At 34.8% G+C, this 25356-nt stretch overlaps 3 protein-coding genes across 3 annotated transcripts in view; 1 reads left to right on the plus strand and 2 right to left on the minus strand.

Moving 5' to 3' along the window:
• Positions 1–2384: 2384 nt before the first annotated feature.
• On the minus strand, positions 2385–10916 carry LOC144957730 (origin recognition complex subunit 3-like). The gene is made up of 4 exons (XM_078889118.1): positions 10807–10916; positions 6187–7289; positions 4740–5173; positions 2385–3110 (listed from the first exon to the last, which is right to left on the minus strand). The coding sequence occupies exons 1-4, from the start codon at positions 10837–10839 to the stop codon at positions 2515–2517; spliced, it is 2166 nt and encodes a 721-aa protein (XP_078745244.1). The 5' UTR covers positions 10840–10916; the 3' UTR covers positions 2385–2514.
• Positions 10917–11429: 513 nt separating this feature from the next.
• Positions 11430–25356, plus strand: part of LOC144957743 (26S proteasome non-ATPase regulatory subunit 8-like) — a 30180-nt gene continuing 16253 nt past the window's right edge. The window contains exons 1-2 of the mRNA XM_078889144.1: positions 11430–11604; positions 16142–16214. Coding sequence (XP_078745270.1) covers positions 11494–11604; positions 16142–16214 — 184 coding nt within the window. The 5' untranslated portion in view covers positions 11430–11493. The remainder of the gene's footprint in view (positions 11605–16141; positions 16215–25356) is intronic.
• LOC144957753 (uncharacterized) lies at positions 24101–24789 on the minus strand. Its single transcript, XM_078889153.1, has 2 exons — positions 24587–24789; positions 24101–24415 (listed from the first exon to the last, which is right to left on the minus strand). The coding sequence occupies exons 1-2, from the start codon at positions 24740–24742 to the stop codon at positions 24215–24217; spliced, it is 357 nt and encodes a 118-aa protein (XP_078745279.1). The 5' UTR covers positions 24743–24789; the 3' UTR covers positions 24101–24214.

Raw genomic sequence — 25356 nt, forward strand, 5'->3', positions numbered from 1 at the left:
AAAGGGGATAGAAGACGCATCAAGTGACCTTCTGCCTCCACGGGAGGTTAAAGACACCACCCAGACAATCACATGTTATTCCTTTGAAGTGGACAAAATATTTTTCTCTATGATAACAAATCTGCTCATGGTTCGAATGAAGTTAAGGGTTTTTAATTGATAAAAACATCCCAGTCATTGATCCTTGGTCAGGTGTTCGTTTGTTTCAGTTTATTTATTAGGGCTTTATAGTGTTTACGCCACTATTAGGTTATTTCAGCACCAGTAAAAAGGAAGATGATAGAGAAAAAGTTAAAAGCAAAAGAAAAAAACAAGACAATGGGGACTGGTTCCAATAGGGAACAGAAGATTCCACAAGCAATCCACCAACATGCCTATTTTGACATTGGCAAGAAGTCCCATTCAGGCACAAGCAAAGGATCCCGCTGTGAAGGATACATTTAAAGTTTACAGACTACAACATATTCAAAACTTATAACTATAAAAGTACATAATAGTAACAGAGAGATGATTTACATGGAAAAAAATCTCTCAAAAAAAAAAAGGCCTACTACAGGTACATTTGTCACCCCATCAGCTGAGGATCCCAGCAAGGACCAGGACAAAAACCTAGCAATCTTAATTCAGAGCAAAGGCAGAGAGGAACATGGACAGGTAAAACAGATACGAGGGATAGTAGAAAGCAATTGATTTCTCTGCCCACCACAAGAGGTCAGAAGACCTCACCCGATGGCCAGATTTGTAAAGAGAACTAAGAGCCAGTCCACACAATAATAACAATGACATTTGGGAATCCATTTCAATCGAGCACATTGAAAACCTGACTCTTCCATGAGACACTGTATTCGCAGTTTGAAAGATGCAGTTGGTGGTCATAAGCGATATTAAAACTAAAATTGATTTTAAATATAGCACCAAAGTTCATAATATGATACGGTCAATAATCCTTCATCAATTTTTTTTTCCTAATTAAATTTTTCAATCAAATGTAGTTCAGTCCTCAAACTTGAAGTTTCTACAAAACGAAGAAGTGCTAAGGTCTGTTTGAATTTTGTGTTTGTTTTTGCTTTTCCCATCTTTTATTTTTAACATCTGTGTATGGCTATGTGGTCAAGTGGTATGACATTCACATTTTGATTGGAAGGTTCTGGGTTTGAGTCCTTCTCTGAGCAGCTCAGTCTGGTCCTTGGAAAAGGCTCTTTAATCACATTCTCTCACTGTACTCAGGAATAATATGGGTACTATTTATCTCAATTCAACGCCAACAATGCTGTTTCGGTTGCACATCACCAAACATCACAATAACCCCCACAGCATATCAACCCCTGGCACAAACACACATAAACAGCTAGGAATACAGTACAAAGGGTAATGACACCAAACACCAAGAGTAAGAGATTATTTACCACTTTATTTAATCAAGGTTTAATACTTTCCTTTTTAGTAGAGTCTCTAAACTTTTCTTCTCCTTTCAAGACTAGGGATGGGTGGAGAAAGGTACTGATCAAATATGTAAAAGGGTCTGGATTCATATACAGGATTTAAAGATCTTTAACAGCCAATACATATAATATATATTTGCTTGTTTTGTTTTTAAGGGTATTACAGCACTTGCAACACATTAAGGTCATATCAGCGCCAGTAAAAAGAAGAAAATGGGATAGTAAAAAGTTCTAGAATTACAATAAGCACCCAAGAAGAGGTAAGACAAAGGGGAATTGGTTCAACTAGGAAACAGATGTAGATTCCAAGAGCACACTATCAAAGTACTTAGTTTGAGATCACCTAAAAGTAAAAGTCTCATCCAGACACAAGCGCAGGTCCCCACTTAAAGATATATAATAAATGTTTTAATAATATATATATATATATAACACAAAAATTAATGCATTGCATAACAGAGAGATGATTTACAAGACAAAAAATATCATCTCCCAAAACTCTAACTACATATTTGAATGTTTCCCTCCCAGCAAGGGTATCCGGCCAGGGCCAGGACAATCTCATTCAAAGACAAAGACAGATAGTAGACACAGTAAGTGCCTCCCTGCCCACTATGGGAGGTCAGGAACCCCACCCAGAATACATATATATATATATATATATATATATATATATATATATATATATATATATATATATATATATATATATATATATATATTATATATATATATATAATATATATATATATATATATATATATATATATATATATATATATATATATTATATATATATATATATATATATATATATATATATATATATATATATATATATATATATATATATATATATATATATATATATATATATGTGTGTGTGTGTGTGTGTGTGTGTCATGACAAAGAGAGTAAAACAAAGAGAAACAAACTGCAGTATTCAGTATTAGCATTTCACTAGTTGACCATGACCAAATGTTTAAAAAAAAGCTAAAATAAAAAAAAATTATTGTCCTTACATTCTGACATCAAAAAATAATAGTTACAGTAGTTTCTAAAGTTATACTCTTCACCAAGTCAATTTTTTAACATGATCTGTCTTGCGTGTTGTAGCTTTCACAAAACCGAGAAACTCTAATTCAGAGACTGCCCGGATAAATCTAGCATGGTATTTAGACTCTGGTTTCTTGCATATCCCCCTTTTCTTCTTACCAGACGCAACATTTTGTGCTACCACCATTGTAAAGGCCTGCATCCAGTCATACAGATTGACTAGTGTACCGCACTCCAAGTGGAGTTTATACACAATACAAATATCAGGCATTGATGGAAGGATAGATTCAGAGTCACACTGACAACAGACACATTTCAAATATTTACAAGGTTGAGTTAAAGCTCGTTGTATAGAAAGTCTAGGTGCAGCTCTGAAGTGATCCTTTACAGAACTCACATCATCAAAATAAAAAACGCTCTGCATTGGCCGACTCATTGGACACTTAATGAAAACTGAAAAATGGCTGATGAGACTGTCTACGATTTCATCCCTCAACTGTTCATAAGGGGACTTTTTCCTTTTGGATGACATTGACAAAAGAGTCTCTTTCAATTCATGAAGCTTGGTGCGCTGTGGTAAGAGTCGTTGATTGCTACTGCCATCTGCAAGATCTGTAAATGATAAGGAGAATGAAGGTAAGTATGTTAATTTGTTGTATTGGAGGAGCATCATGGCACTTGCAATACTTCAAGATAACTTTTAAAAACTCAAGTAAAATGGGCATGATGAGATTATTAGCAACAGCTTTGAATCACCACTTCCCCCAGTGCTGAAATAATCTAAAAGCATTGCATATAAAATCCCTTAAAATAATAAAATGACAGCCAATGTAACATTTTAATTATCAAACACAGAATTACAGGCAAATCTAAAAATTATAAATCTATTTTTCACAGACTGATATATGAGCAACTTGCAAACTTTCTTAAATTAGGGATGATATGATCACCCATTGAGTCAAATGATTATTTAGAATATATTTGCTAGGGCGTTATCATGAGTCTTTCAACTTCAATTGTTTTTTAATTGAACTTGAGTCCTTAAGTATGACTCTTTTACTACATTTCCTAATTAGGGTGAAGGAAAATTCCATTTATGCTTAATGCTCAGGCCTTTAACCTTTTGGCCTTGGGAATAATACCCCCGATCTATGTTAATTTCCACAATACAGTGGTATAATAATTAAAAGAGATGAGTGACTGTTTATAAGTAGCCTTTATTTCTCCAAAAATGATGTGATTTCTGCAATAATTTAGTGTTTTTCTGCAACTCTGTTGATGGTGCATCTTTACAGGTCATGTTTATGCACCTTTGTTGCGCAAGCGCAAACCTCATTATTCATTATCGAAGCTGTGTTTCCATATAGTCAATCACATAAATAGGGTCACAAAAGTGATTTTATGACACATGTACATCTTTGTGAATTTAAAAAAAAATATATAAAATAAGCGCTGATGACATACGACCAAAATTTTAAAGGACAAAATAGAAGTAACATTAAATGAGATAAAATAAATAATCTTATAGAAAGACATAATTAAATATCTTAATTACTTAGGTGGCTCTGTAGTCTAACGGTTAAGCTGTCAGACTCGAGCCTTGAAGGTATTGGGTTCCAATCCCATTTTAAACAATTTATTTTTTTCATATAGTTTTTTTATTTAATTTTATTTCAAAGAAAAAAAAAACATTTTTATTTATTGTTACTATCAGACATATTTTTTAAATTATTTAATTTATTGAAAAAAAAAAACCTAAAACAACAATGGTATTTTTATTATTGTTATCATGTTTTATAATACTTAATCATTATCATCAGTATTAATTTTCCATGTTTATTTGTTGTCTTTATTTTTTTAAAACTTTTTATCATTAAAAAAAAATTTTCTTTGTGTCTTAAAATTACTTATTTGCTTATTTATAATCTATGTGATTTATATTTTGATAAATATGTGTTGCATTGTACATAAAGACAATTAATTATTCAAATTTCTTGATGTCAACAGGAATCACCCATGCTGTCCAAAATAGCAAAATGAAGAGGTTAATAATCTTGCTCAAGGCAAAAAACTAAAAGAACAGAAGAGCTTGAAGCTGAAATTAAACCCTGGGTCATGTCTTAATCTTAACCACTCAGCTATTTCAACCCTGAAAAAAAAAAAAGGTACAATAATTTTGAAAGAATTTACAATTTCCTTTGAGTCCGATAAATGAAATGTTAAGAATAGCATCAAACCTACCTTGTTCCATCTCATCCCGTAGAATTTGCTCCTCATCCAAACAAATCAGTTTTTTCTTCAAACACTTCACCTCTTTGTACACTTTATGTATGCTGGGCGTCAACTTCTTTACTTCAACCAAGACAGAAAATGATTGTTGGAGAATGTTAGTTAATTCATCCCTGGACATCATTCTCAGTAAATTGAAGGCTCTGATAAAATCCTCGGACTCTGAAATATCTTCTCTAAGACATAATGAGTAAAGTTCCCGAAATTGTTTGCCCATAGGATATTTAGGTAAAGAGGAGACAAGAGAGTGAAGGAATCTCATCATGACAAACATTTCTTGATGGTTAGTGTGAAAAGACTTGATGGCTGTGGCGATGAAGGCTTTTGTGGATGAGTCGTCTAAAAGCACAGTGGACAATTCAATATCTGGCATAGCTTGGACTAGACTAGATTTTTTTTAAAGAAGAAAGAAATAAAAACAAAATGAGGTGATCCATCTTAAAATTAAAATTTTAAAAGTATTTAAAAACTGGCAGTAAGTTTTGTTTCAAAAGGGTTTACAAGTATAATTTCAAATTATGGTTGAACCTAATTTATCCAAGCACAGAGGTTTCCACTAAAATACCCACCACAGAATGTCCGTTCTGCTTTTGTGTCCACTTTTCTCATAAAACAAAATTTTGGTTTAAAAATCTGAATCTTGACTTGAGGAAAAAATCTGAATTTTAATCAAATATCTCTCAAAAAAATCGGTGTCAATATCTTGTAAATCTAAGCAGTTCTGTAACACACAAGAACACGCCCAAATTTTTAATCTTTTCTACTATTCGAGGCATCCCCTTGCACTTGAACCAAAGCCTTTACTTTACCATTGCATGTTCCCCGTTTACAGAACCTTAGTCTTATCATCATCCAGCTTAAGTACACTCCTACTACTATCCAGTTCTTTTCAATTTGTATGCACTTTTCACTGATGTCTGGTACACCGTGCAAATTCCTTATTATCAAGGACACAGTATAAATGGGTATCATTAGCTCATATATGATAAGAAAGACAGAAGCTTCTGATGATTTTAGAAAGAGGGCCACTATACAAAACGAAAATTTCTGTGTCAAAAGAGACCTCAGACTTATGTTCGTCACCAACAATAATTTGACAATGATTATCTAAATATACTGGACAGATCAAGCATTGTACCAGATACACCATTAGTAATTTTGTAGACGATCACAATTTATTTTACATAATCACACTAGATTACATAAACTAAAATAGATTTCCCATGGATTGATAAAATTAAGTAGGACTCTGTAACCTGTGTGTAAACCGTGTGATATGCATTAGGATGACAATTGTGATTACTGAGACCTACATGTAACAAATTTGTGGGTAACAATGTGATGGAGGTATCTTATTTATGAAAAAAAAAAAGAAGAAGAAAAAAAAAACCCAGCTCACCTTACAAAAGCCTCCTGCTTGCGAATATGTTTCATTTGAGAATTAGTAAGATTGGCAACTCTTTCATCTATGTCTTGCAAGCTGCAGCACAATACACTTAAAGGATTGTTCAGGAAATGCTCCATCATGCAATATTGAAAGCCTAATGTGAAATTCATTATTGAAAAGTTGTGGTACAGAAAATTGTCCAGAAAAAAGTGAAATACTTTTGGTCCGAGTTTGAAAGGGATATCAGCTGACATAATAATTTTGTCCATCAGATGTGTGAGATAACTGGAGGCTGGCGGGGCCTGAAACATATCCATGCAGAGCAAAGATGACACAGATGAGGGCAAAAGCTGATGTAATGATGATACCGAAGTTGAGACACCAAGTACGAACACAATGGGCAATACGGAGAGATAACCGCTACAGATTGAAATGAAATCCTGCAAGACTTTGGCTGGTATATTCTCTACATCTTCTAAGACTAACACAATAAGCGGATTGGTTTCAGTATTTGTGGATGCATTCATCCTGTTCTTCTCATTGGCAGCTATTTCCAGTAAAGTCTTTTTGTACCATTTCACAATTGACATCATTGAGATGTCTTTTCTCAATGATATTGGAGTCTTTTTCAATTTAATGGGGCTGTTTGACTGATTTTCAGCACTGTTTCCCTCTTCTGCTTCATCATCTTCAATGACTACATTTGTTAACTGTGACACAAGAATCTTGATCAAAGCACTCACTTTACTGCAATCTTTGGATAGCAAACGAACTACAAAAGGAGAGACAGAATATTTCAGGATGGACTCAAGATTTGAAAACATCACGCCATGATCCGGAGTGTTCACGCCTGTAATCAAAACAGCTGTTGGAATTTCCCCTACAGGTTTATGCTGACTGGTATTATCTCTTTGGGAGTGACAAGACTTCAGGAATTGTACTAAGTCATCAAATATTTGACTGTTCAAATCTGATTTCAAAATATCGATTTGAATCTGCATAGAATCCCATTGCTCTTCATAAAGGTTGAATCTGGATCTTATAAAAGAATCTGTTGGTGGAAGATAATTCTCTTGATTTGCTCTTTTCCGCTTTCCCGGATATGCAAAACAACCCTAAAGAAAATAAAAAGAACCAAATAAAGATGAATTCAATCATTACCCATTACAGGCGGGGGTTTGGGTGAAATTCCATAAGCTCCTCTGTCTAGCATTTCTTTCAATTAGTATTTTCACAGTAGATCTTTTGCCATTTATTCAATTTGTCAAAATATAGTTGTAACATTTTAAAAACTCTAGAAAAAATCTTGATAGATTAGTGAAAGGTAAACATTTTCTGACATGACCATTGTTTTGGTTCTCCACCGCCATTTTGTCTTTGAATTATTGAAAGGTAGTGCAAAGCAGTCCTAGAGTTTGTTTTTTTTTTCTATTAGGGTTAGCTTGGATTTTTTTTTTACTATTAGAGTTAGATATGTGTCTCAGGAGTAATGGTCCTAGGGTGTTTATATTTTTCCTATTAGGGTTAGTTAAAGGTTCTAGGTTTTATTTTTTCTCAGGGTTAGTTAAAGGGATACTTGTGTTGTTTCCTTTAGCACAAGGAGCTTACCAAAGGCCTCCCGAGGGTTTGATTTCAATCTAACTCTAATCCTAAACAATATCTAATAGTTTCCACCAAAACAGCAGTAACACTGAGGCCACTTGCGTCACTGTTGCTACTCTTCCTTGGTAAAAAACGATTAGATAAGCAGTGAAATACTATTATATCATATCATAATGACTTTTCGTAATTCGACAAATTTTCTTAAAACAGTAGGCAGGTCTGTGAGTGTGAGGGCTCCCCCCTAATCATCCCATGTCCACCCTACATAAACAAACATCCACTCTTTCCCTATGTGATAAAACCCTAAAACGCCGCCTGATGCTGCAGTGCAGAAACAGGATGCTTCCAAACGTTTCATTTCATTTTAGATTCTAGTTCTAGTGGAGCAGTCTAATTCCAGCCAGTAGACAGGTGCCGATTAGCCATTGGAAAAGTGAAGCGCGAGTTTGGGTTAAAATTTGAATAACACAATTTCACATGATCACTGCTGCATTATTTTTTACAGTATCTGAACGGCTCTGGTATCATTTTAAAGAGCAGATATCAAGCTTTATTTCAATGTAATAGAAATCAATGTTGGTACATTATGATATGTCAAAAATTATAATTTGATAAAAATTACGTCATTTTAAAACTTTTGTATTTTATTTTTCAAAATTGAGATAGATAGCAAAAAATAAAAGAAAATGCATCTAGATAATTCATATATCTATGTCTATCTCAAATTTTATCAAGATTGAAGGCAGCGCAGTATGTTTAATTTTGGCCATCAGTGACCAACCCTCTTTTCTCTATGCTAAAGTCCCGTTTCAATCAGTAGTCACCTTATCAAGAGACTGTCCAGTGGGGGAATTCTCAGTCACAGATTTTGAGCTTTTTTAATAGTAAATTTTGAGCAGTAAAATCATAACTTTGGAACCGTTTATCTTAGATCTAAAAGTAAGATCTCATATTAGATGGTTTTTAAAGGCCGATCTGTCAATGTAAAAAATATTTATTAAGTTTTGTTTTTGAAAAAAATATCAAATTGCACTCTAGTCTAGAGTATGAGCTTCTAGTGGTGAATTGAAAAAGAAATGAATGTGATGTGTTTGGTTATTTATAGACCACCTCTATTCGCAGTAGTACTGATTTCCTATTTGCACTACTGCCAATAATGATTTCCTCTAATGGTCGTATTTTTTATTCACAGTAGTACTGTGAATAGTAGATAGCATTAGTATTCGTTATTCACAGTAGTAGGAGTAGATATTCATTTCAATTAGGTGTTTGCAGTAGTACTGCAAATGCGGGTTCGTTCTGTATTTGCAATAATAGCCTACGAGACTAGAGCTTTATTGGGCGCAAAATTACTATTACTATTATTTTGCGTTTCGATGATGATGTGTCTGTTGTTGTGTAGTGATGTTGATGTGGTGGTGGTGATTATGTAGTAGTGGTAGTATGATGATGACTATAAGGATAAAGATGATGATGTAATGGTGGTGGCGGTTGCTGTAGTTTTGATAATAATGTAGTAGCTGTGGTAGTGGTAGTAATGATGATGATGTGATAGTTGTGGTTGTAGTAGTGGTGGTGGTAGCGATGATGACAAGGAGGATGATGATGTAAAGGTGGTGGCGGTTGCTGTAGTTTTGATAACAATGTGGTTTCTATCTATGGTAGTAATGATGATGATGTTGTGGTTGAAGTTAGTAGTGACGGTGTTAGAGATGGTGACGAAGAGGAGGATGATGATGTAAAGGTGGTGGTGGTTGCTATAGTTTTGGTAACGATGTGGAGGTTGCTGTGGTAGTAGTAGTAGTAATGATGACGTGGTGGTGGCTGTAGTAGTAGAGGTAGTTTATTGATGGTAACTTCTATTATATACAGGAGCACTGATATGAGTCATGGGCAACGGCGAGAGTGAGAGAAAAAGTGAGAGAGAGAGAGAGAAAGAGAAAGATAGAGAGAGAGAGAGAGAGAGAGAGAGAGAGAGAGAGAGAGAGAGAGAGAGAGAGAGAGAGAGAGAGAGAGAGAGAGAGAGAGAGAGAGAGATAGATATTCCTGGAACTTAATAAAATATATTTAACTAAAACTAAATGTAAATAATACAATAAACGGGGACGGAACTATTCTCATTAATCTGACAGAGATGCCCTGATAGATTTCATGATGTGAACGAATGATCAAGTCCGAGAGGTGGGGACGAAGAAATTTTCATGGATTGTATTGGGGTTACAAAAACAAAACAAGATCTTGTCAAGTTTCAAACTTGAAGGAAAAGTTGAAACGTTCAAAATCTCAGTTCTCAGTCACACAAAATGTTACAGTTTCAATCATCATCTTCACTCCTTTTCTTTCCTTCTCAAACTAACACACTCATTGAACTTCAAGCCATTCCACAACATGCCATTTTGAACAGAAAATAGTGTCGTGTTCAATGAGTGGACAAAAACTAAATTTCAGAGACGGGAGAGCGCTTCTACTACTACTACTGCAAATAGTGGTTTCACGGTAGCCTAACTATTCGCAGTACTAATGCGAATAATAATTTAAAAAGAGCCTTTATATAGGCCATCAGCAACATTTAACATGTAGGACTAGGACGGTACATGATGTCTGTTAGACGATATTACAATTTTTTAACGGCCAGGTACTCGTTTTACACCTGAGTACAATGAGAGAATGTGAGTAAAGATACTTCTCAAAGGACGCAAGGGGGGGTCTTCCAAAAGCTCCTACACATCCCCAATTTTCTTTGTTTTTTATAATGTTCTGGTAGGGGGGGGGGGGGGAACTTTTTTTTATAATGTTCTAGTAGGGGGTTTGGGAGGGAGAGACTTTTAAAAAAAAAGATTTTCCCCCTCCCAAACCCCTTCTAGAAACAAAGAATACTGGGGATGTTATGTAGGAGCTTTCCTAAGGCCTCCCTACCCATGCCCATAGCCGCACAATATCAATAAGAAGTATAACCTTGGATGAGTCTCCAAAAAATGAGACTACTTCCTAATGAAGATGAAGAAGGGGGTGTAACGGTTCAAAACTCACTTTTGATACCGACGTTGATATATCCTCACACATTTTGGTGTCTAGAACTGGAGTACTAGAAGAGGGCAAGGAGAAAAAATTTAAGTGCTATTTAAGTTGCCGCGAGAGCAAGCTAGGGTTGCCAGATTATTTTTCAACAAAATGCCAGGGGAAGACTCAAAAAATGTCAAAACACTCAAAAAAATGCCAAAGTCTGTTGACTCCCATCCCCACTAAGAAAACTACTCACTTTTGATAGACAATTTACTATCATATCCTGGTGGCTTGCGTGTTTTCTTTTCTTTTTTTTTTCTTTTTTTTTTTTTTTTGAATTATACTAAATTTCCTGTTGGGGTAATTTTTTTTATTAAGAAAAGGTGTCATTTGAAGTATAATATACAAGAAAAGAAAATGCCAAATGAAAATGCCAAATGCCAAATGATTTTTCTAATGCCAAACGGTTTTCAAAAATGCCAGATTTTTGGAATCTGGCATTTAAAATGCCAAACTGGCAACCCTAGAGCAAGCTGGAAGATGCCTACACGCCCACTTCGTACTTCCCTTTTGAAACCGAAAGAAGAGTAACGTAAATTTAATCCAATCAAAATATTGTTATTGATTTACCTCGTGCCTAAAATATTCACTGCGAAGCGGTGTAAAGTGTAAAAGTGGTAGTAAGTGGAAGAAAAACAAAATATTCAAAGAAAGATGGCTTCGAACCTGAAAGAGATTGTTGGTGTATACCAAAATCTAAAACGTGTTTGGGACAGCAAGCCCCCAAACTTGGAAAAGGCTGGAGAGCTTTTAACGAAACTAAAGGTAACCGGTCGCTACCATTTTGAATAATACAAATGGAGGACAGTCACTTCTATCGAATGGCACAGTCACACAATGAGGTGGAGGCCGATTTATTTCAATTCAATTTCTGCTGGTCATTGTGACTGCGAATGTTGTAGATGTGATGTTTGATAAACCACTTTGGGAGTGATTGTAATATTAATATAGATAATTCAGGGATTACAAAAAAGCGTCTCTTTCGGTCATCTGACTAGTTTTTTTTCTCGTCAAAACCAGAATTTTAGTCGGCTGTACTGTGGCTGAGCTTCTTTCTTTATTCCCAACTGGTGTTGGTGTTGTGTTGGGGATAGTAAAATTTGAGGGTGCCTTCCAAAAGCTCCTCCTGCGAAGGGAAACAACCCAAATATACCCTTACTTAACACTATGAGCCAACCATATTACCTTTGACTAACCCTAAAGTTTCCCTACTCCCAAACCCCCTACTTAGGTTGAGTACTTAGAACAAAAAAAAAAAGAAAAGAATACTGGGGATGTAGGAGTAGGAGCTTTCGGAAGGCCTCCCAAAACAAACACCCTAGCACCTTTACTAAGACTTAGACTTATGACTAACCTTAAGCCCTAAGAGAGAGAAAAAAAAATCCTACTCCTGCTCGAGCTAATCCTATTACTAGAGAGCCTCGCCTTTGGCCGACCAACCTCCGCTGCACGTCCAACTCGCCTTGAGCATGCATTCACGTAAAATATAAAGATTTTTTTAAAAAACCTACCTCTGTTTCAAAAACTAGCATCTTTCACCTTTCTAAGAAACATTTTGATTTTTCAGAACTTTAGTTCGTTAAAAAATACCGGCCAATCTGACCCGTTGAGTCGAATGAAAACGAAATTTTGTTGTTTACACGGTTCAAAGGAAATGCCGTAAATGAGCTTTCATGGACTTCCTGTGTTGTTTTTACAGTGTCACGTGACCGTTTTGAGAAATTTGACGTCTGCTACAAATAATTAGACCGGTAGGGGTAGATATTTTCGTTGGAGCAGAGAAAAAGTGAGTATTATTTCTTGGACTTGTAGAGAGGCCTAGGGTCCACCAGCAGTCAAGTTGATTGAATAAAAGAAAAAAAGGCCTTTTTTATCCGCCGCCACCACCACCATGAGAGTGGAGGGGGGGGGGGTGTTGCATGAAGACGAAAGGGAGACGTGGTGACCTTGGATGACGTAGAGCATCTCAAGGATGCTGGCAGCAGTTGCAGGTGTTCTTAACCCCTTAACGGCGAAGCTAATTTTTTGCTTTTAGATAATAGTTTGCTTTTATCTTTATTATTGTTAACGGGGAATACAGAGTAAGATTGATATTCGCCTTTAAAAGGTTAAGTTGTTTTGGTTTTTTTTCAGGTTTTTTTTTTTTTTTCAAATGCCTAGTGAGAGAGAAAAAACAAAACAATCATACATGTATCTGCAAACAGCAGAACGTTTTCATTTTACAATGAGATGGGAAGGGGAAGGGATAACATTATGACAAAAGAGAGAGAGAGAGAGAGAGAGAGAGAGAGATGGGGGGGGGGGGGGGGGGGGGGGGGGATAGTAAGGGGGAATGGGAAAAGATGAAAGAAACAATGGGTTGCCTGATGATGTAGATCAAAGGGATGTTACAGCGGTGTTCACGGAGCGTACTTCGTGAAACTTTAACCTTTTACAGTGACAGTTTTTTTTCTGCAGATTGCTTATGCAGAATAAATCGTTTCCACCAAGAGAGCAGTAGTAAGAGTATATTTCGACTCGGGCTTCAATTAAACTATAAATCGCAAAGCTTGTCTTTTAATGATAACATTAAGACTAAGATCTGGAGTTTGGGGAGTGTAAGATGGAATCTCGCCAATAATGGTTAAAATTGTTTTGATTTTTAAAAATATAACACACACACACACACGCACATACACACACACACACGCACACACACACGCACGCTGTCTCGCATCCGCTACGAACTAATTTTGCGCACCAATTTTTACTGCACTAATGCACCAAATTGCATTTGGTTTGGCCACTTGGCCTCCTGTAACCAACTGTTTGGCTTCCTCTGACTTTCCCCGTTATATCGTTTTACTCTGGTACCGGTAAAACTTATTTTATTTGGCAATCTAAATATCTAAATGCAACACGTGCTAACGCCACAGATTGCATTTGCTAATGCTTCTATATATACGAATTTTCCTTATCCTATCTAAATTGTTTAACAAATCTAAAGAGTTTTCGCGAGGCTAAGGTGGGTTTGGTGGTATTTGGGCTCCTGCCGAGGAATCTGGCCTCTTGCTATAGCTAGTTTGGTCTCTTACTCAAAAATGATCTGGCAACCCTGCCTGGCTAGGCGGAACCTTGATAACAGAAACGGGACCCAGGCGATTTCGCGAGGAATTAAAAATGAAAACAACTAGGATATAATTTCAACACAACTTTTGAAATTCATCAAGGATTGTCCATTACCGAATGTTTTTTGATAGAAAACAAATGCATCTTCAAATCTAAACTGCTTTTGACGGTAAGCGGTAAGTTTTTATTTATTTTTCTGTCCAAACGAATGATTTGTCCTGGTTATAGAAGCTAAGTATTGGTAACACCGGCTCAGCTCTCTATCACTAATAGTTATTACTAACTAGGACTGCTTTTAATGCTTCACAAAACAAAGTGGCGGCAGAAAACCAAAACAATGGTCGTATTAGGAAAGTTTAAACTTTCACTATTCTATCAAGGTTTGCTTGAGTTTTTAAAATGCAAATTGAATAAATAAACGCATGACAAAATATCCACTGTGGAAATACAAATTAAATTAAATGCTAGCACGAGGAATTTTCGGAAGGCCTCCCAAAATTTACCTATTCCCAACGGTGTTGAGGGTAGTAAAACCGGTGTTGGGGATGGTAAAATTTTGTCTACATATTCCCAACTGGTGTAGTGTTAGCGAAGTATCTAGTCGGTGAAGTGACACTAGGCAGTTTAGTGAGCAGCAGCAGTGGCAGTCAAATTGTGACCCAACTCGCTCATAGGAAATTTGTGACTGGAAATTGCCATTCACGTTTTGGAGGGTTCAAGTTAAGATGTTTAACTTCGTTATAAAGAGGAATATCGGTTAATCGCAACATTTTCGCTGATCCCAAGGTGTTGTGAATATCCCGATTGGACTGTATATCTGCGTGCATATAATATTGTAGATAGATACACACATATGTAACCGTCACTGTCACAGTAAATCATCAGTGGTCGAAATTCTAGGTCACATTTAAAAAAAAATAATAATAATAATAATACGCATTTATACAGCGCTCATTCTCGTGTAAAACACAAGCTCTGGGCACTTTACAATATAAATTATCAATTTTAAGAGGGAAAAAAAATCTAATTTTTTTACGCTGGCTGGGTGAATTTAGTTTTGGAAGGAATGGGATGATAACAAATAATAAATTATAATAATGGGGGGAAAATCTAAGACATTCAAATGAGTTCAAGGAAACTGTCCTGGAGTGTATTACAATCCAGTGATCTGCAAAGCAAGTTGACAATTCCTACGATATACTGCTCGCATCCAAGTGACTGATGAATAAATCTTGTGTCTTCCCAGACATACACTGTTGTGATTTGCCTTAAACACCCATTAGATTTTAGCCGTCTCTTTTTATTACAAATTCTTATAATCAATTTATAGGTGTAAACTTAAAATGGAAATGGCACCAAAGTATAGAGCATTCAAAGCCCTTTATTCAGGTGTTTATTTAATTAAATTTTATAAATAAATACCAAGAGAGATTTCAATTTGGCTGAGCATGTTTTTAAGTACCAGCTCACAAATGATACATTAGCAGTCATACAGGTGAATGGAAGAACCGAGACACAGATTCAGTCAGAATTTAAGTTTCTACTTTTGGGATTTTCTCATCCCAGAAATGTAGAAATGTTTTGCTGATTTAAATCCCATGTCTGTGAGTGGTTTATCTACGAATTATTACCATCATGTCTTTTTGTCTTATTTTGATAAATGTGTACTCAGTTGTTTTAACTTTGATGACACTCCTACAGGGCTGCCAAGTGTTCTGCATTTTGCAGGACAGTTGTTAGAGCGCTCATTAGACACACACTTTTGGACTGAAGCCCCACCATCAATCTGTGTAGATCAATGATTTGCAGTATTTTGAATTTATAACATGTAATGATTCATACCCTCCGCATTTGACACACTTTGAGTTCATTGTATAATTTTGTATCATTTGTTCCATCCACTCTACATAACAAGATATCCTGTCAAAATCGCATACTACACTCGTTAATTATTCCTTGCTCCCAATGATGGTTCCAGTAAATTGATTTTGTCCAATTCTTTTAGGTGAACAAGGGTGTGGATCATATAGATTTCAGGGAATTGATTTTTGTGTCTATTTTACACAAACAGCTTTTTGTCAACAATCTTATTCATATATTGTTATTTATTGCACAGACAGTCTTGATATCTACCTCAATAGCATTTTTATAGTTAAATTGCTTTTAGATTGAGCCTTCAAATTTCTATTTTCAGGTGGCACTTACAAGTGTAGCCTTCTTGCCTACAACAGAAACCACAGTATCAAAACAAGAACTTCTCATTGCACGTGAGTAAAGTCGACCTCAGATACATAACAAGGTTTGCAGAACCACAGATTGGTGCTTGTTATATCTGAGGTGTTATGAGATGCATTTGTATCATGAATCATTAATAATTTTGAAAGAATCATGATTTCCCCGTTTGGTGCTAATGTCAATTATATTCTAAATGATCTTATGGCTTGTTTTGTGCTTAAGCTGTGTCATTTCTTTTTAGCTTTGAACACTTGAGACCAAAGAGTATTATTTTGAGGTTGCACAACAGTCATGGCTTTTTTTTTTTTTTTTTTTTTTTCCACATTTTCAAGTTAGGAGAATGCTAAGACTTTTCATTTAAATGAAGGTCTTAAGTTAGGATTTTCTTTATCTTTACCTATAATTGAAATTAAGATACATTTTCGCTTACTATAGCATACAAGCTATTTGAGCGAATGGTTATGCCCCGCATGTCACCCAGTCTAGACGAACAACTGTCTCCAGACCAGGCTGGATTCCGACCAGGACGGTCAACATGTGGTCAACTTCTTAACCTTACACTATTCATAGAAGATGGGTTTGAGACAAAACAGGTCACTGGCACAGTCTTCGTCGACCTCACTGCAGCCTATGACACAGTGAATCACAAGATCCTACTCCTCAAAGTGGCTAAAATGATAAAGAATAAGAAAATTGTAAATATTATTAGGTACCACAAACTGATTTTTCATATGTGCAGAAACACATAACCAAGCACACAGTCATATAGATCTTGTAAAAACTTGAACACAGCTTTTTACAGTAACGAAATCGGACCACAAACGAATAAGTTATGAATTTTTCTAATTTTATTACGTACTCCGAGAATGCATAACATTAGAAATGCGTCAAAAGTGTCAACTTCAAGGGATATTTACAAAAAAAGTGTTCAACATAAGATCAAAAGAAAGCATAAAATGGTACATGAAGTGGTAGATTATTAATACATATGAAAATGAAGTACATGTGAAAATAAATAGCAGTAGCACAATCCATCAAAAAGTAAGAAAATTTATATGGACTTAGTCATATTTTGAGTAAATCTCAAAACAAAAGCAAAATAGACTGTTTTTGTACAGATATATATTGAGAAATTGAGGCATGATTATCCTAATAACTTTAAAATGCAATCTATTCGTGCTTGTATACAAGCTTAATTTTTTACAGAAGTATACAATAACAATTACTTGCGGAAAATCGACGACAAAGTCGAAGAAAAGGCCAATTTTGCCGTAATTTTGTGCAAGGGCAAAAAACGAGTACAAAAATAGGAAAATATTCCTCAAATGCTTAATAATCAAGATAGAACAATGAAATTTGCCATACTTATGTATTTTGAGGCACTGAATCCAATGAAAATGTCCATTTTATGATAGGAATACAATTACAGTAATGAAATAAAAATAGATAATCAAAAAATATAATAATAATAATAATAATAATAATACTTTATTGCATCCCAAAAAGGAAATTTTTTGTACAGACGTGTTGTAATTTACACATAAGATAAAAATACAATGGAAATAGGATGTATATATATAAAAAAGGAGCAGCTCTATAACCAGAGCTGCGCTTAATAATATGAATAATTTCAACACTGTAAAATAGTTAAAACTGTCACTATGAATTGAAAATTGAAAAGATTGCAAAACAAATAAATTAATAAATTAATATTTATATTTTTAAAAAGTAAAAATGAGAAATAATTATATAAAATGATTATTGCTTGTTGTTATAAAGCCTAATACTGGACGGCAGAAAAGATTTTCGGTGTCTCTCTGTTTTCGTTGAAATAGAGAAAGGGCGACCACTTCTTTCTGACATAATAATTGATGGTCTTAGTGGATGATACTGGTCATTTAATATTTTAGTTATTTTATTTATACAAAATTTCTCGTATAAAAGATCTACATCGTCAACATCATTTATATAGCGTTTAATGGATTTTTTAATATTTGAATTTATTTTGTTCCTTTCCACTGCTAAGCAATTGCCTCCCCAAGCTGTTATACAAAATGACAAAACACTTTCGATTACTGCTCTATAAAATAATGTGCAGAGGGTTTTATCTATTCTAAACTGAGAGAGTTTCGATAAAAAATATGTACGTCTGCACATCTTATGCCTAATTATTTTCAAGTGTTCATCCCACTTGAGCCTGTCATCAATCGTTACACCAAGGTATTTGTAGTGAGGAACTCGCTGGACGAATTGGTCCTTTAATTTTAACGGTTCTATCGGTTCCTTCACTCTCCTAAAGTCAATCACTAGCTCCTTTGTCTTGCTTATGTTAAGCTCTAGGTGGTGGGCATCACACCAAGACACAAATCTATCAATTTCTTGCCTATAAGCCACTTCGTTGCCATTTGTTATGAGGCCTTGAAGAGCGGTGTCATCTGCAAACTTTATTAAAGGTACACTCAGGTTTTGACTTCTACAGTCATTCGTGTATATTGTGAATAATACAGGGGACAATACACAACCTTGAGGAGCACCAGTATTTGTAGTTATACAGGAAGATTTGTTTTGCCCTAATTGAACATATTGTGCTCTCTCCGTAAGAAATTCGAGCACCCAAGCAATTATATACTTGTTTAAATTCAGACTAGTCAATTTTTGAACAACCAACTGAGGTTGCATTGTATTGAACGCTGAAGAAAAATCTGCAAAAAGCAATCTGCAATAGCTCCTAGCGTGATCTAGATGCCTGTAGATGTTGTTTGTAAACAGCAAAATGGCATCCTCTACGCCACGTCCTGGTTTGTAAGCAAATTGATGACTATCACTCAATGGCATAAACTGATTCCTAATTTTAACAAGAACAAGTTTTTCTAAAGATTTCATGACTATTGAAGTCAGTGCAACAGGTCTGAGATCGTTCATAGTTTCAAGTTTTTCTTTTTTTTGGAACAGGAATAATTTTTGAAGTTTTCCAAATTTCAGGATTGAAACGCATTGGAGGGACCAGTTAAAAATATGTGTATAAATGGGGGAAAGCTGGTGGGCACATTCTTTTAATAGTTTTCCTTTCAATCCATCCGGCCCAGCAGCCTTCCTCTCGTTTAGTTTCGAAAATACGAATCTCGTTTCCTCTTCACTGACCTCAATAGTCATTTCATCTTCCAAAGCCCTGTCTAATTTATGTTTTTCATTTTCAATATCAAATTTGTTTGCTGTGTCGAAACGTGAATAAAATTTATTTAAAGTTTCAATTTCGATATCTTCTGATATAATCGTGGCTTTGGATTATAGTTCACAGCAGTTTTAAGCCCCCGCCACGTGTCCCTTATATCCCCAGAAGAAAAGCATTTTTCAATTTTATTTTTGTACTTGTCTCTACAACTAGATATTACCCTCTTTATCTCTTTTTGTTTTGTTTTCAGATCTTTTTTGTTTCCACTAGTATAGAGAGTTTTCTTTTGGTTCAATAAAAGTTTTAGATCTTTTGTTATCCAAGGCTTGTTGTTAGGATAATATTTTATTTCTTTTTTACAAGACACTAGCTGTTCACAGAATTTTAAATACTCACTCACACAGTCATTCAGCTCATCCACACTATCACATGATTCGATAAAAACATTCCAGTCAGTGCATTCAAAACAACCACGCAAATCTTCACACACACTTCCATTCCAGATCTGTACACTTTTCTTTACTGGTTTTACACGTTTAAAAACAGGGCGGTAGGTGGGGAGTAGCAAGAGCATGCAGTGGTCAGATAAACCTAATGGGGCACGGGGTAAACATTTATAACTATTTTTAATATTACACAGGAATAAATCTAATGTTTTTTTGTCCCTTGTCTCGCAGTCCACGTATTGATGAAGTCCCGGGAGAGTAAAATCGTTACATTGGTTAAAATCGCCAGTGACCATCAATACGGCATCGGGTGACTTAATTTGAATGTCCTGTATTTCTTTCCTCAAAATATTTTTCGCTGTGGTGTTGTCTGATGATGGTGGAATGTAGACGTTGATGATGATGACATGAGTATATTCCCGGGGTAGGTAATATGGTCGTGACGAAACAGTAATAAATTCAATTTTATCGTCACAATACATTTTCTTTATCTGACAGTTATTGGGGTGGCACCATTTGTTGTTAATATATGTGCACACCCCACCCCCAGTTCGTTTATTTACATTAGTCCGATCTCCTCGAAATAGTGAATATTGTTCAATATTAAAACATGATGATGGTATGTGAGGAGATAGCCAAGTCTCTGTTAACGCTATTATGGAGGCTTGACGATAGTCACTATTAAAACGACACAGTGAAAACAGTTCATCAATTTTATTTTTCAGTGATCTTACATTACCTGTCACTACACAGGGTAAAAATGGACGAAAAGGCCGTCTGTTAAATTTTGTTTTTATTCCTCCCTTTCTCCCCCTCTTTCTTACTTTAATAAACGATGTGTCAATAGTGGGTGGTGGGGGTGACACGGGTTGGAGGGATCGGAGAGTCTCTGGAGTATAAGTTCTCGATAGGCTTATTTTGGCAGTAAAATCACAGGCTAAAACACCATTTATGCTTATAAATATACTAATAAATATAAAAATCAGGAACAATATATACTTCACATCCATTTTGAATAAAAATTAGGCTTAAATTCCGACGATTGAATGATAAATGAATAAAAATATGTGTAGAAAATAGGTAAACATTCACAACACGTCTGTTGTCGCCGGAAGCCAGCGCCAAGATGATTAAAGTAACGTAAATATATAAGACCCATGGAAAATCGTTAAACACATACCAAATTCATCATATACATGACATATGTCTATGCAGAAATGAAATATACCATAAATATGCATTAGAAACAACCAGGATGTGGAGGATTACATCTGTAAAGAAATGGAACATTTCATGACAAAATTTAAAAACAGACGGTACAAGATTATACAAAGTCAAAAAGATTAAAAGATAGGAAGACCCATATGCCATATCGTAACACAGACAAAAAGAGAACAGTAAGCAAAGGCTATACAAATAAATGTGTACATGAAAACAATGACAATTAAAAATTCATCAACAGAACACATCAAGTCTTGGCTATGATCGTACTTCATATGAATAAAATAACAAAAATTTATTGTTTACGACGTCTCTTACGAGGCCTAACAACAGGCATATCCTCATCACATCCAATATGTTTACAAAGCCGAACATAAAGCTGTTCTATATTTCCACCACTTGACAAGATATTCTCACCCAACACAATCTTTCTGTATTTAATTTGACTTTTCAAAATTGACTTAACATTTTCCTGATCCAACAGACGATCTAAATCCTCCTTGGTGGTACACACTCCCCCCTGGCATAAAATGTCATTTATAAGGTCATTTCTAATTCTAAGTTTCTTAAGCTCTAATTCTTCCTTCATGCGTTTACTTTCTTCCATTCTAGCCTGTATCACTACCCTAACATCTCTCTGTCTTTCCATACTTTTCTTCTTCCACCCCGGTGCATGTTTTCTTGCATCAACTAAAAGCCTCTTTATCTTTGAGACATCCTGTTTCTTTAAATAATTACTAGTCTTATTGATCTTCCACATGTTAAGTACAGTCCTGAAATGAATAGTTGAATTTCTACTTCTACACATATCATAATCTAAATGTCCAAACATACGTTCTCCAATTAAATTTGTAAGTGGAGAAGATTTCAAAATTAACAGCAATTCTTCATCAACAACATTACCAAACACACCATCAGGCAAAAAATCAGCCAACTGACGTTGGAATACAATAACAGACTTTGTAACAAGTGCAACAAAAGTAGAAAAAACTATACATTGATCAACAGGAGGATTGGTATGGTCATAAGGTACATTACATGAAAAATCATCAAAAACAGGAAAAGCATCCTCAAGTTTAAAATCTTCAGCAGACCATTTGGTAAGGGCGGAGTTCATTGCCTTAACATAGAAAGGAAAATCACCATGAGATTTACAACTGTTCATCAATGACCAGTAAGGGCCAGTGAAGAAAACATGGAATAAAGAAAGAGCATAAATAATAGAATACAATTTATCATCTTTCATATCGGCCAAAACACTTTGTGTAAGTAAATTGGAATGGGTGCAATAATCAGACAAAAATTCAATAACATCATCACGATGAAATGTAATGGCAGAGGCATTTTCAAATAAATTATTAAAGCGATTGCTTCTGAAACTCGTGAAAGCTGAATGTTTGTTTTTAGTATGAATGAATGTCAACCACTGTTCACGGCAACCACTTTTTTCATCACCACGAGGGCCAAGGATAGAAGAAACTGTTCTAATAAGTCTAAAGGCTGAGGGCTCAGATGCAGATGAAAAATGAGAATACTTGGAGTCTAAGTCTCTACCAATTTTACCTATTTCATTATCAATACAAGAAACAGCATCTTTAGCAGAAATTACAAGTCCTAAAAGAAAGTGGGCATTGCAAAACAAAAAATGGGTTGATGCATCTTGTCCAAGTAAATCCTTTTTATATGCTGAAAACTTTTCATCAAAACTTTTCATTACAGAGGCTCTGTCAGACATTAAACATTTTATCTTAGATAAGGTTTCATTAAATACTTCCTCTTTAATGGTTTCTTGACTTGTCTGACAATAAATATCACAAAGATCAGATAAAACTTCAATGCTTTTTTCTAATAAAGTATCTGCATCTTCACAAGCAACCTCTGTAAATCCTAAGGACAAAGTAACACCATTATCGAGAACAACATGTCGTTCTAAATACTGTCTTTTTTGACGACTGGTGCCATCAGTGGCAAGAGTAACATGTTTGCTTTTTCTAATTTCATCAACAACTTGATGCTTAGATATAATACTAGCTTCATTGGCAAAATTTAAAACAGTGGAAGTACATGGCAAATCATCATCAGTAAATTTACATTTAAATAATAAATCACTAACAGTTCGAACAACCTTAGTACAATTTTGTGCAGCAACATTACACTCACTAAGCAAAGACATATAAGTAAGCCTTACATCATCGCTAAAACGATTATTAGAATGATCTCTAGTTTCCAAAATTGAATCAGAATCTGTAGAAATATCTTTTAAAATAACTTCACTTAAAGCATTTGATTGTTGCTTGTACCTGCTTTTCATGGTTTGTTCAGAGTGAACTTTAGCTTTAAGCTTTAAAATATCAGAATTTAACAAATCTTCTTTAGCACAAAAATTTTCTTTATTACTAACTAATTCAGCCTTCAAAAGATGATTTTCTTGTTTCAAAACAACTACTTTTTTACCAAGCACAACATTACGTTTATATAACTTAGACCGCTTTAAACTAGATAACGTTTGTGACAATTGAAAATTACTTGTACGACATTTACTCAATTTCTTCGTTAAGTCAATGACTTCATTTACAAGATTTTCATTTTGTTTAAGATCGTTTCTTTCATTCTTAAGAATGTCAATAGACAAATTCAAGGCCTCTATCTTAGACTCTGCTTTTGTAAGCTTTTGTTTCAAAGACAATATGGCGGAAAACACAAAGGGTCTCAGAGGGTTTTCATTTTGGGGCCCATTTTGACCAATTTTCAAAATACTCCAAACACATCATATTTGGTATCAAATGAAAGGTTAATCATTGCAGATTCAGAAAAAATAGCTTTTGAGAGCAGCACGCCTCTTACATGAAGAGAAATTGTCAAAGAAAGACAACTCTTCCGTTTTTTTGAAAATTTCTGGTAATTCTCAGGATCACCAAAATTTCAATGCAAACCTGCCCCCAGGCATTTGAAATCATCTTAAAACAGCATAACTAAGCAGCCCATGCATTTTTCTCAAAATAATAGCAGGATTCATGCCATATTTTTTTTTTTTAATGTAAAAAAAAAAATATACAAAAGGACACGAGTCGGAAAAATTTGAAGTTTTCATATTTTTTTTATTTTAAAGTATAAAATTCTTTGAAATGTTATAAATAATCAATAAATCTAATATATACAGCAAATACAAATAAAGGTTAATATATACAATCAATTATAATTTTAAAAAATAGTGCCCCCTGTTATCAATCGTAACTTGCTCCGAGGGCACTTTCGTCCAGCGGTAGTTGTCCGGAGGGCCCTGACTGATGAAGCTTTCATCTGGAACATCACCAAACACATAACTCTTGCCAGGGCCCTTCCGCATGAATCGCACGAATGGAGCATCAGAAGAAGGCTCTGGTGGGGTTGAAACCTGTGGAAAAATTACAAGAAACAAGATGATAGGTATATTCTTATCATAAAAAAAAAAATTCAAATTTCAAAGTCAAACAACAGCTTACTTACCACCTGCAACTTCAGAAAACATGAAAATGAGTTATAAATATTACAAAATATTGCATTAAAGGTATGAAAAACTTCTTACAACAGCAAAAAAAGTCTTTGTGAGCTTGTTTATCTCGCATGTTATTTTGAGGTACTCCCCCACCTTCACCACTGGACAGTCTGATCTGGGAAAGATAAGTAAATATGGTTCTGGTATTACATTAAAGTCAAATAGAAAGTTGTGTTTATATCTCATATGTTAAGAAGTGTAATGCAATATGAAATAATAAAAGAACCTGCCCAAAGAAAATATACAAATTAGCAAATAATATTAATAATGAGTCTAATAACATATAATCATTGAAATATTTATATGAAGAAAAGTAGCTGAAATAAATGTACAACTAATTAGAGAAATTTTACTGATGTTATCTGAATCATACAAGAAAGAAAAATGGTGGGAATCAAATTAAATGAAAGGGAACATAATTCTATTCAAATTTGATAAAAATAACGTCTATTTATCATTTTCATAAATTTAATCTAAATTTAGTTGATTTCTTATGGGTCGCCAGCCATGCCATTATCGTGAATCAGCCGCCATATTGGTTTCGCTATTCTGTGGCATAGCAGTTTTCCAAACTTTGCCGTATCGCACATTAAATCAAGGCATTTCAAGCCAAAATAACATCATCCTGCGTAGTTGTGGGTTTCTATCTTGTTATTCATCATATATTTACAATAAAATAAGTCGATTATCGACTTTCAGGGGTTAGAAATGGAATTATCAGAATCAAAACAATCGAAGCCGGCTTGATTCTGCTATGGAAAAACTGCTATGGAAGAGCGACACACAGAAAAACGGGCATT

This window comes from Berghia stephanieae, chromosome 1 (assembly GCF_034508935.2).
Source record: "Berghia stephanieae isolate SIO BIC M18660-M18661 chromosome 1, UCSD_Bste_1.3, whole genome shotgun sequence".
Classification (NCBI taxonomy): domain Eukaryota; kingdom Metazoa; phylum Mollusca; class Gastropoda; order Nudibranchia; family Aeolidiidae; genus Berghia; species Berghia stephanieae.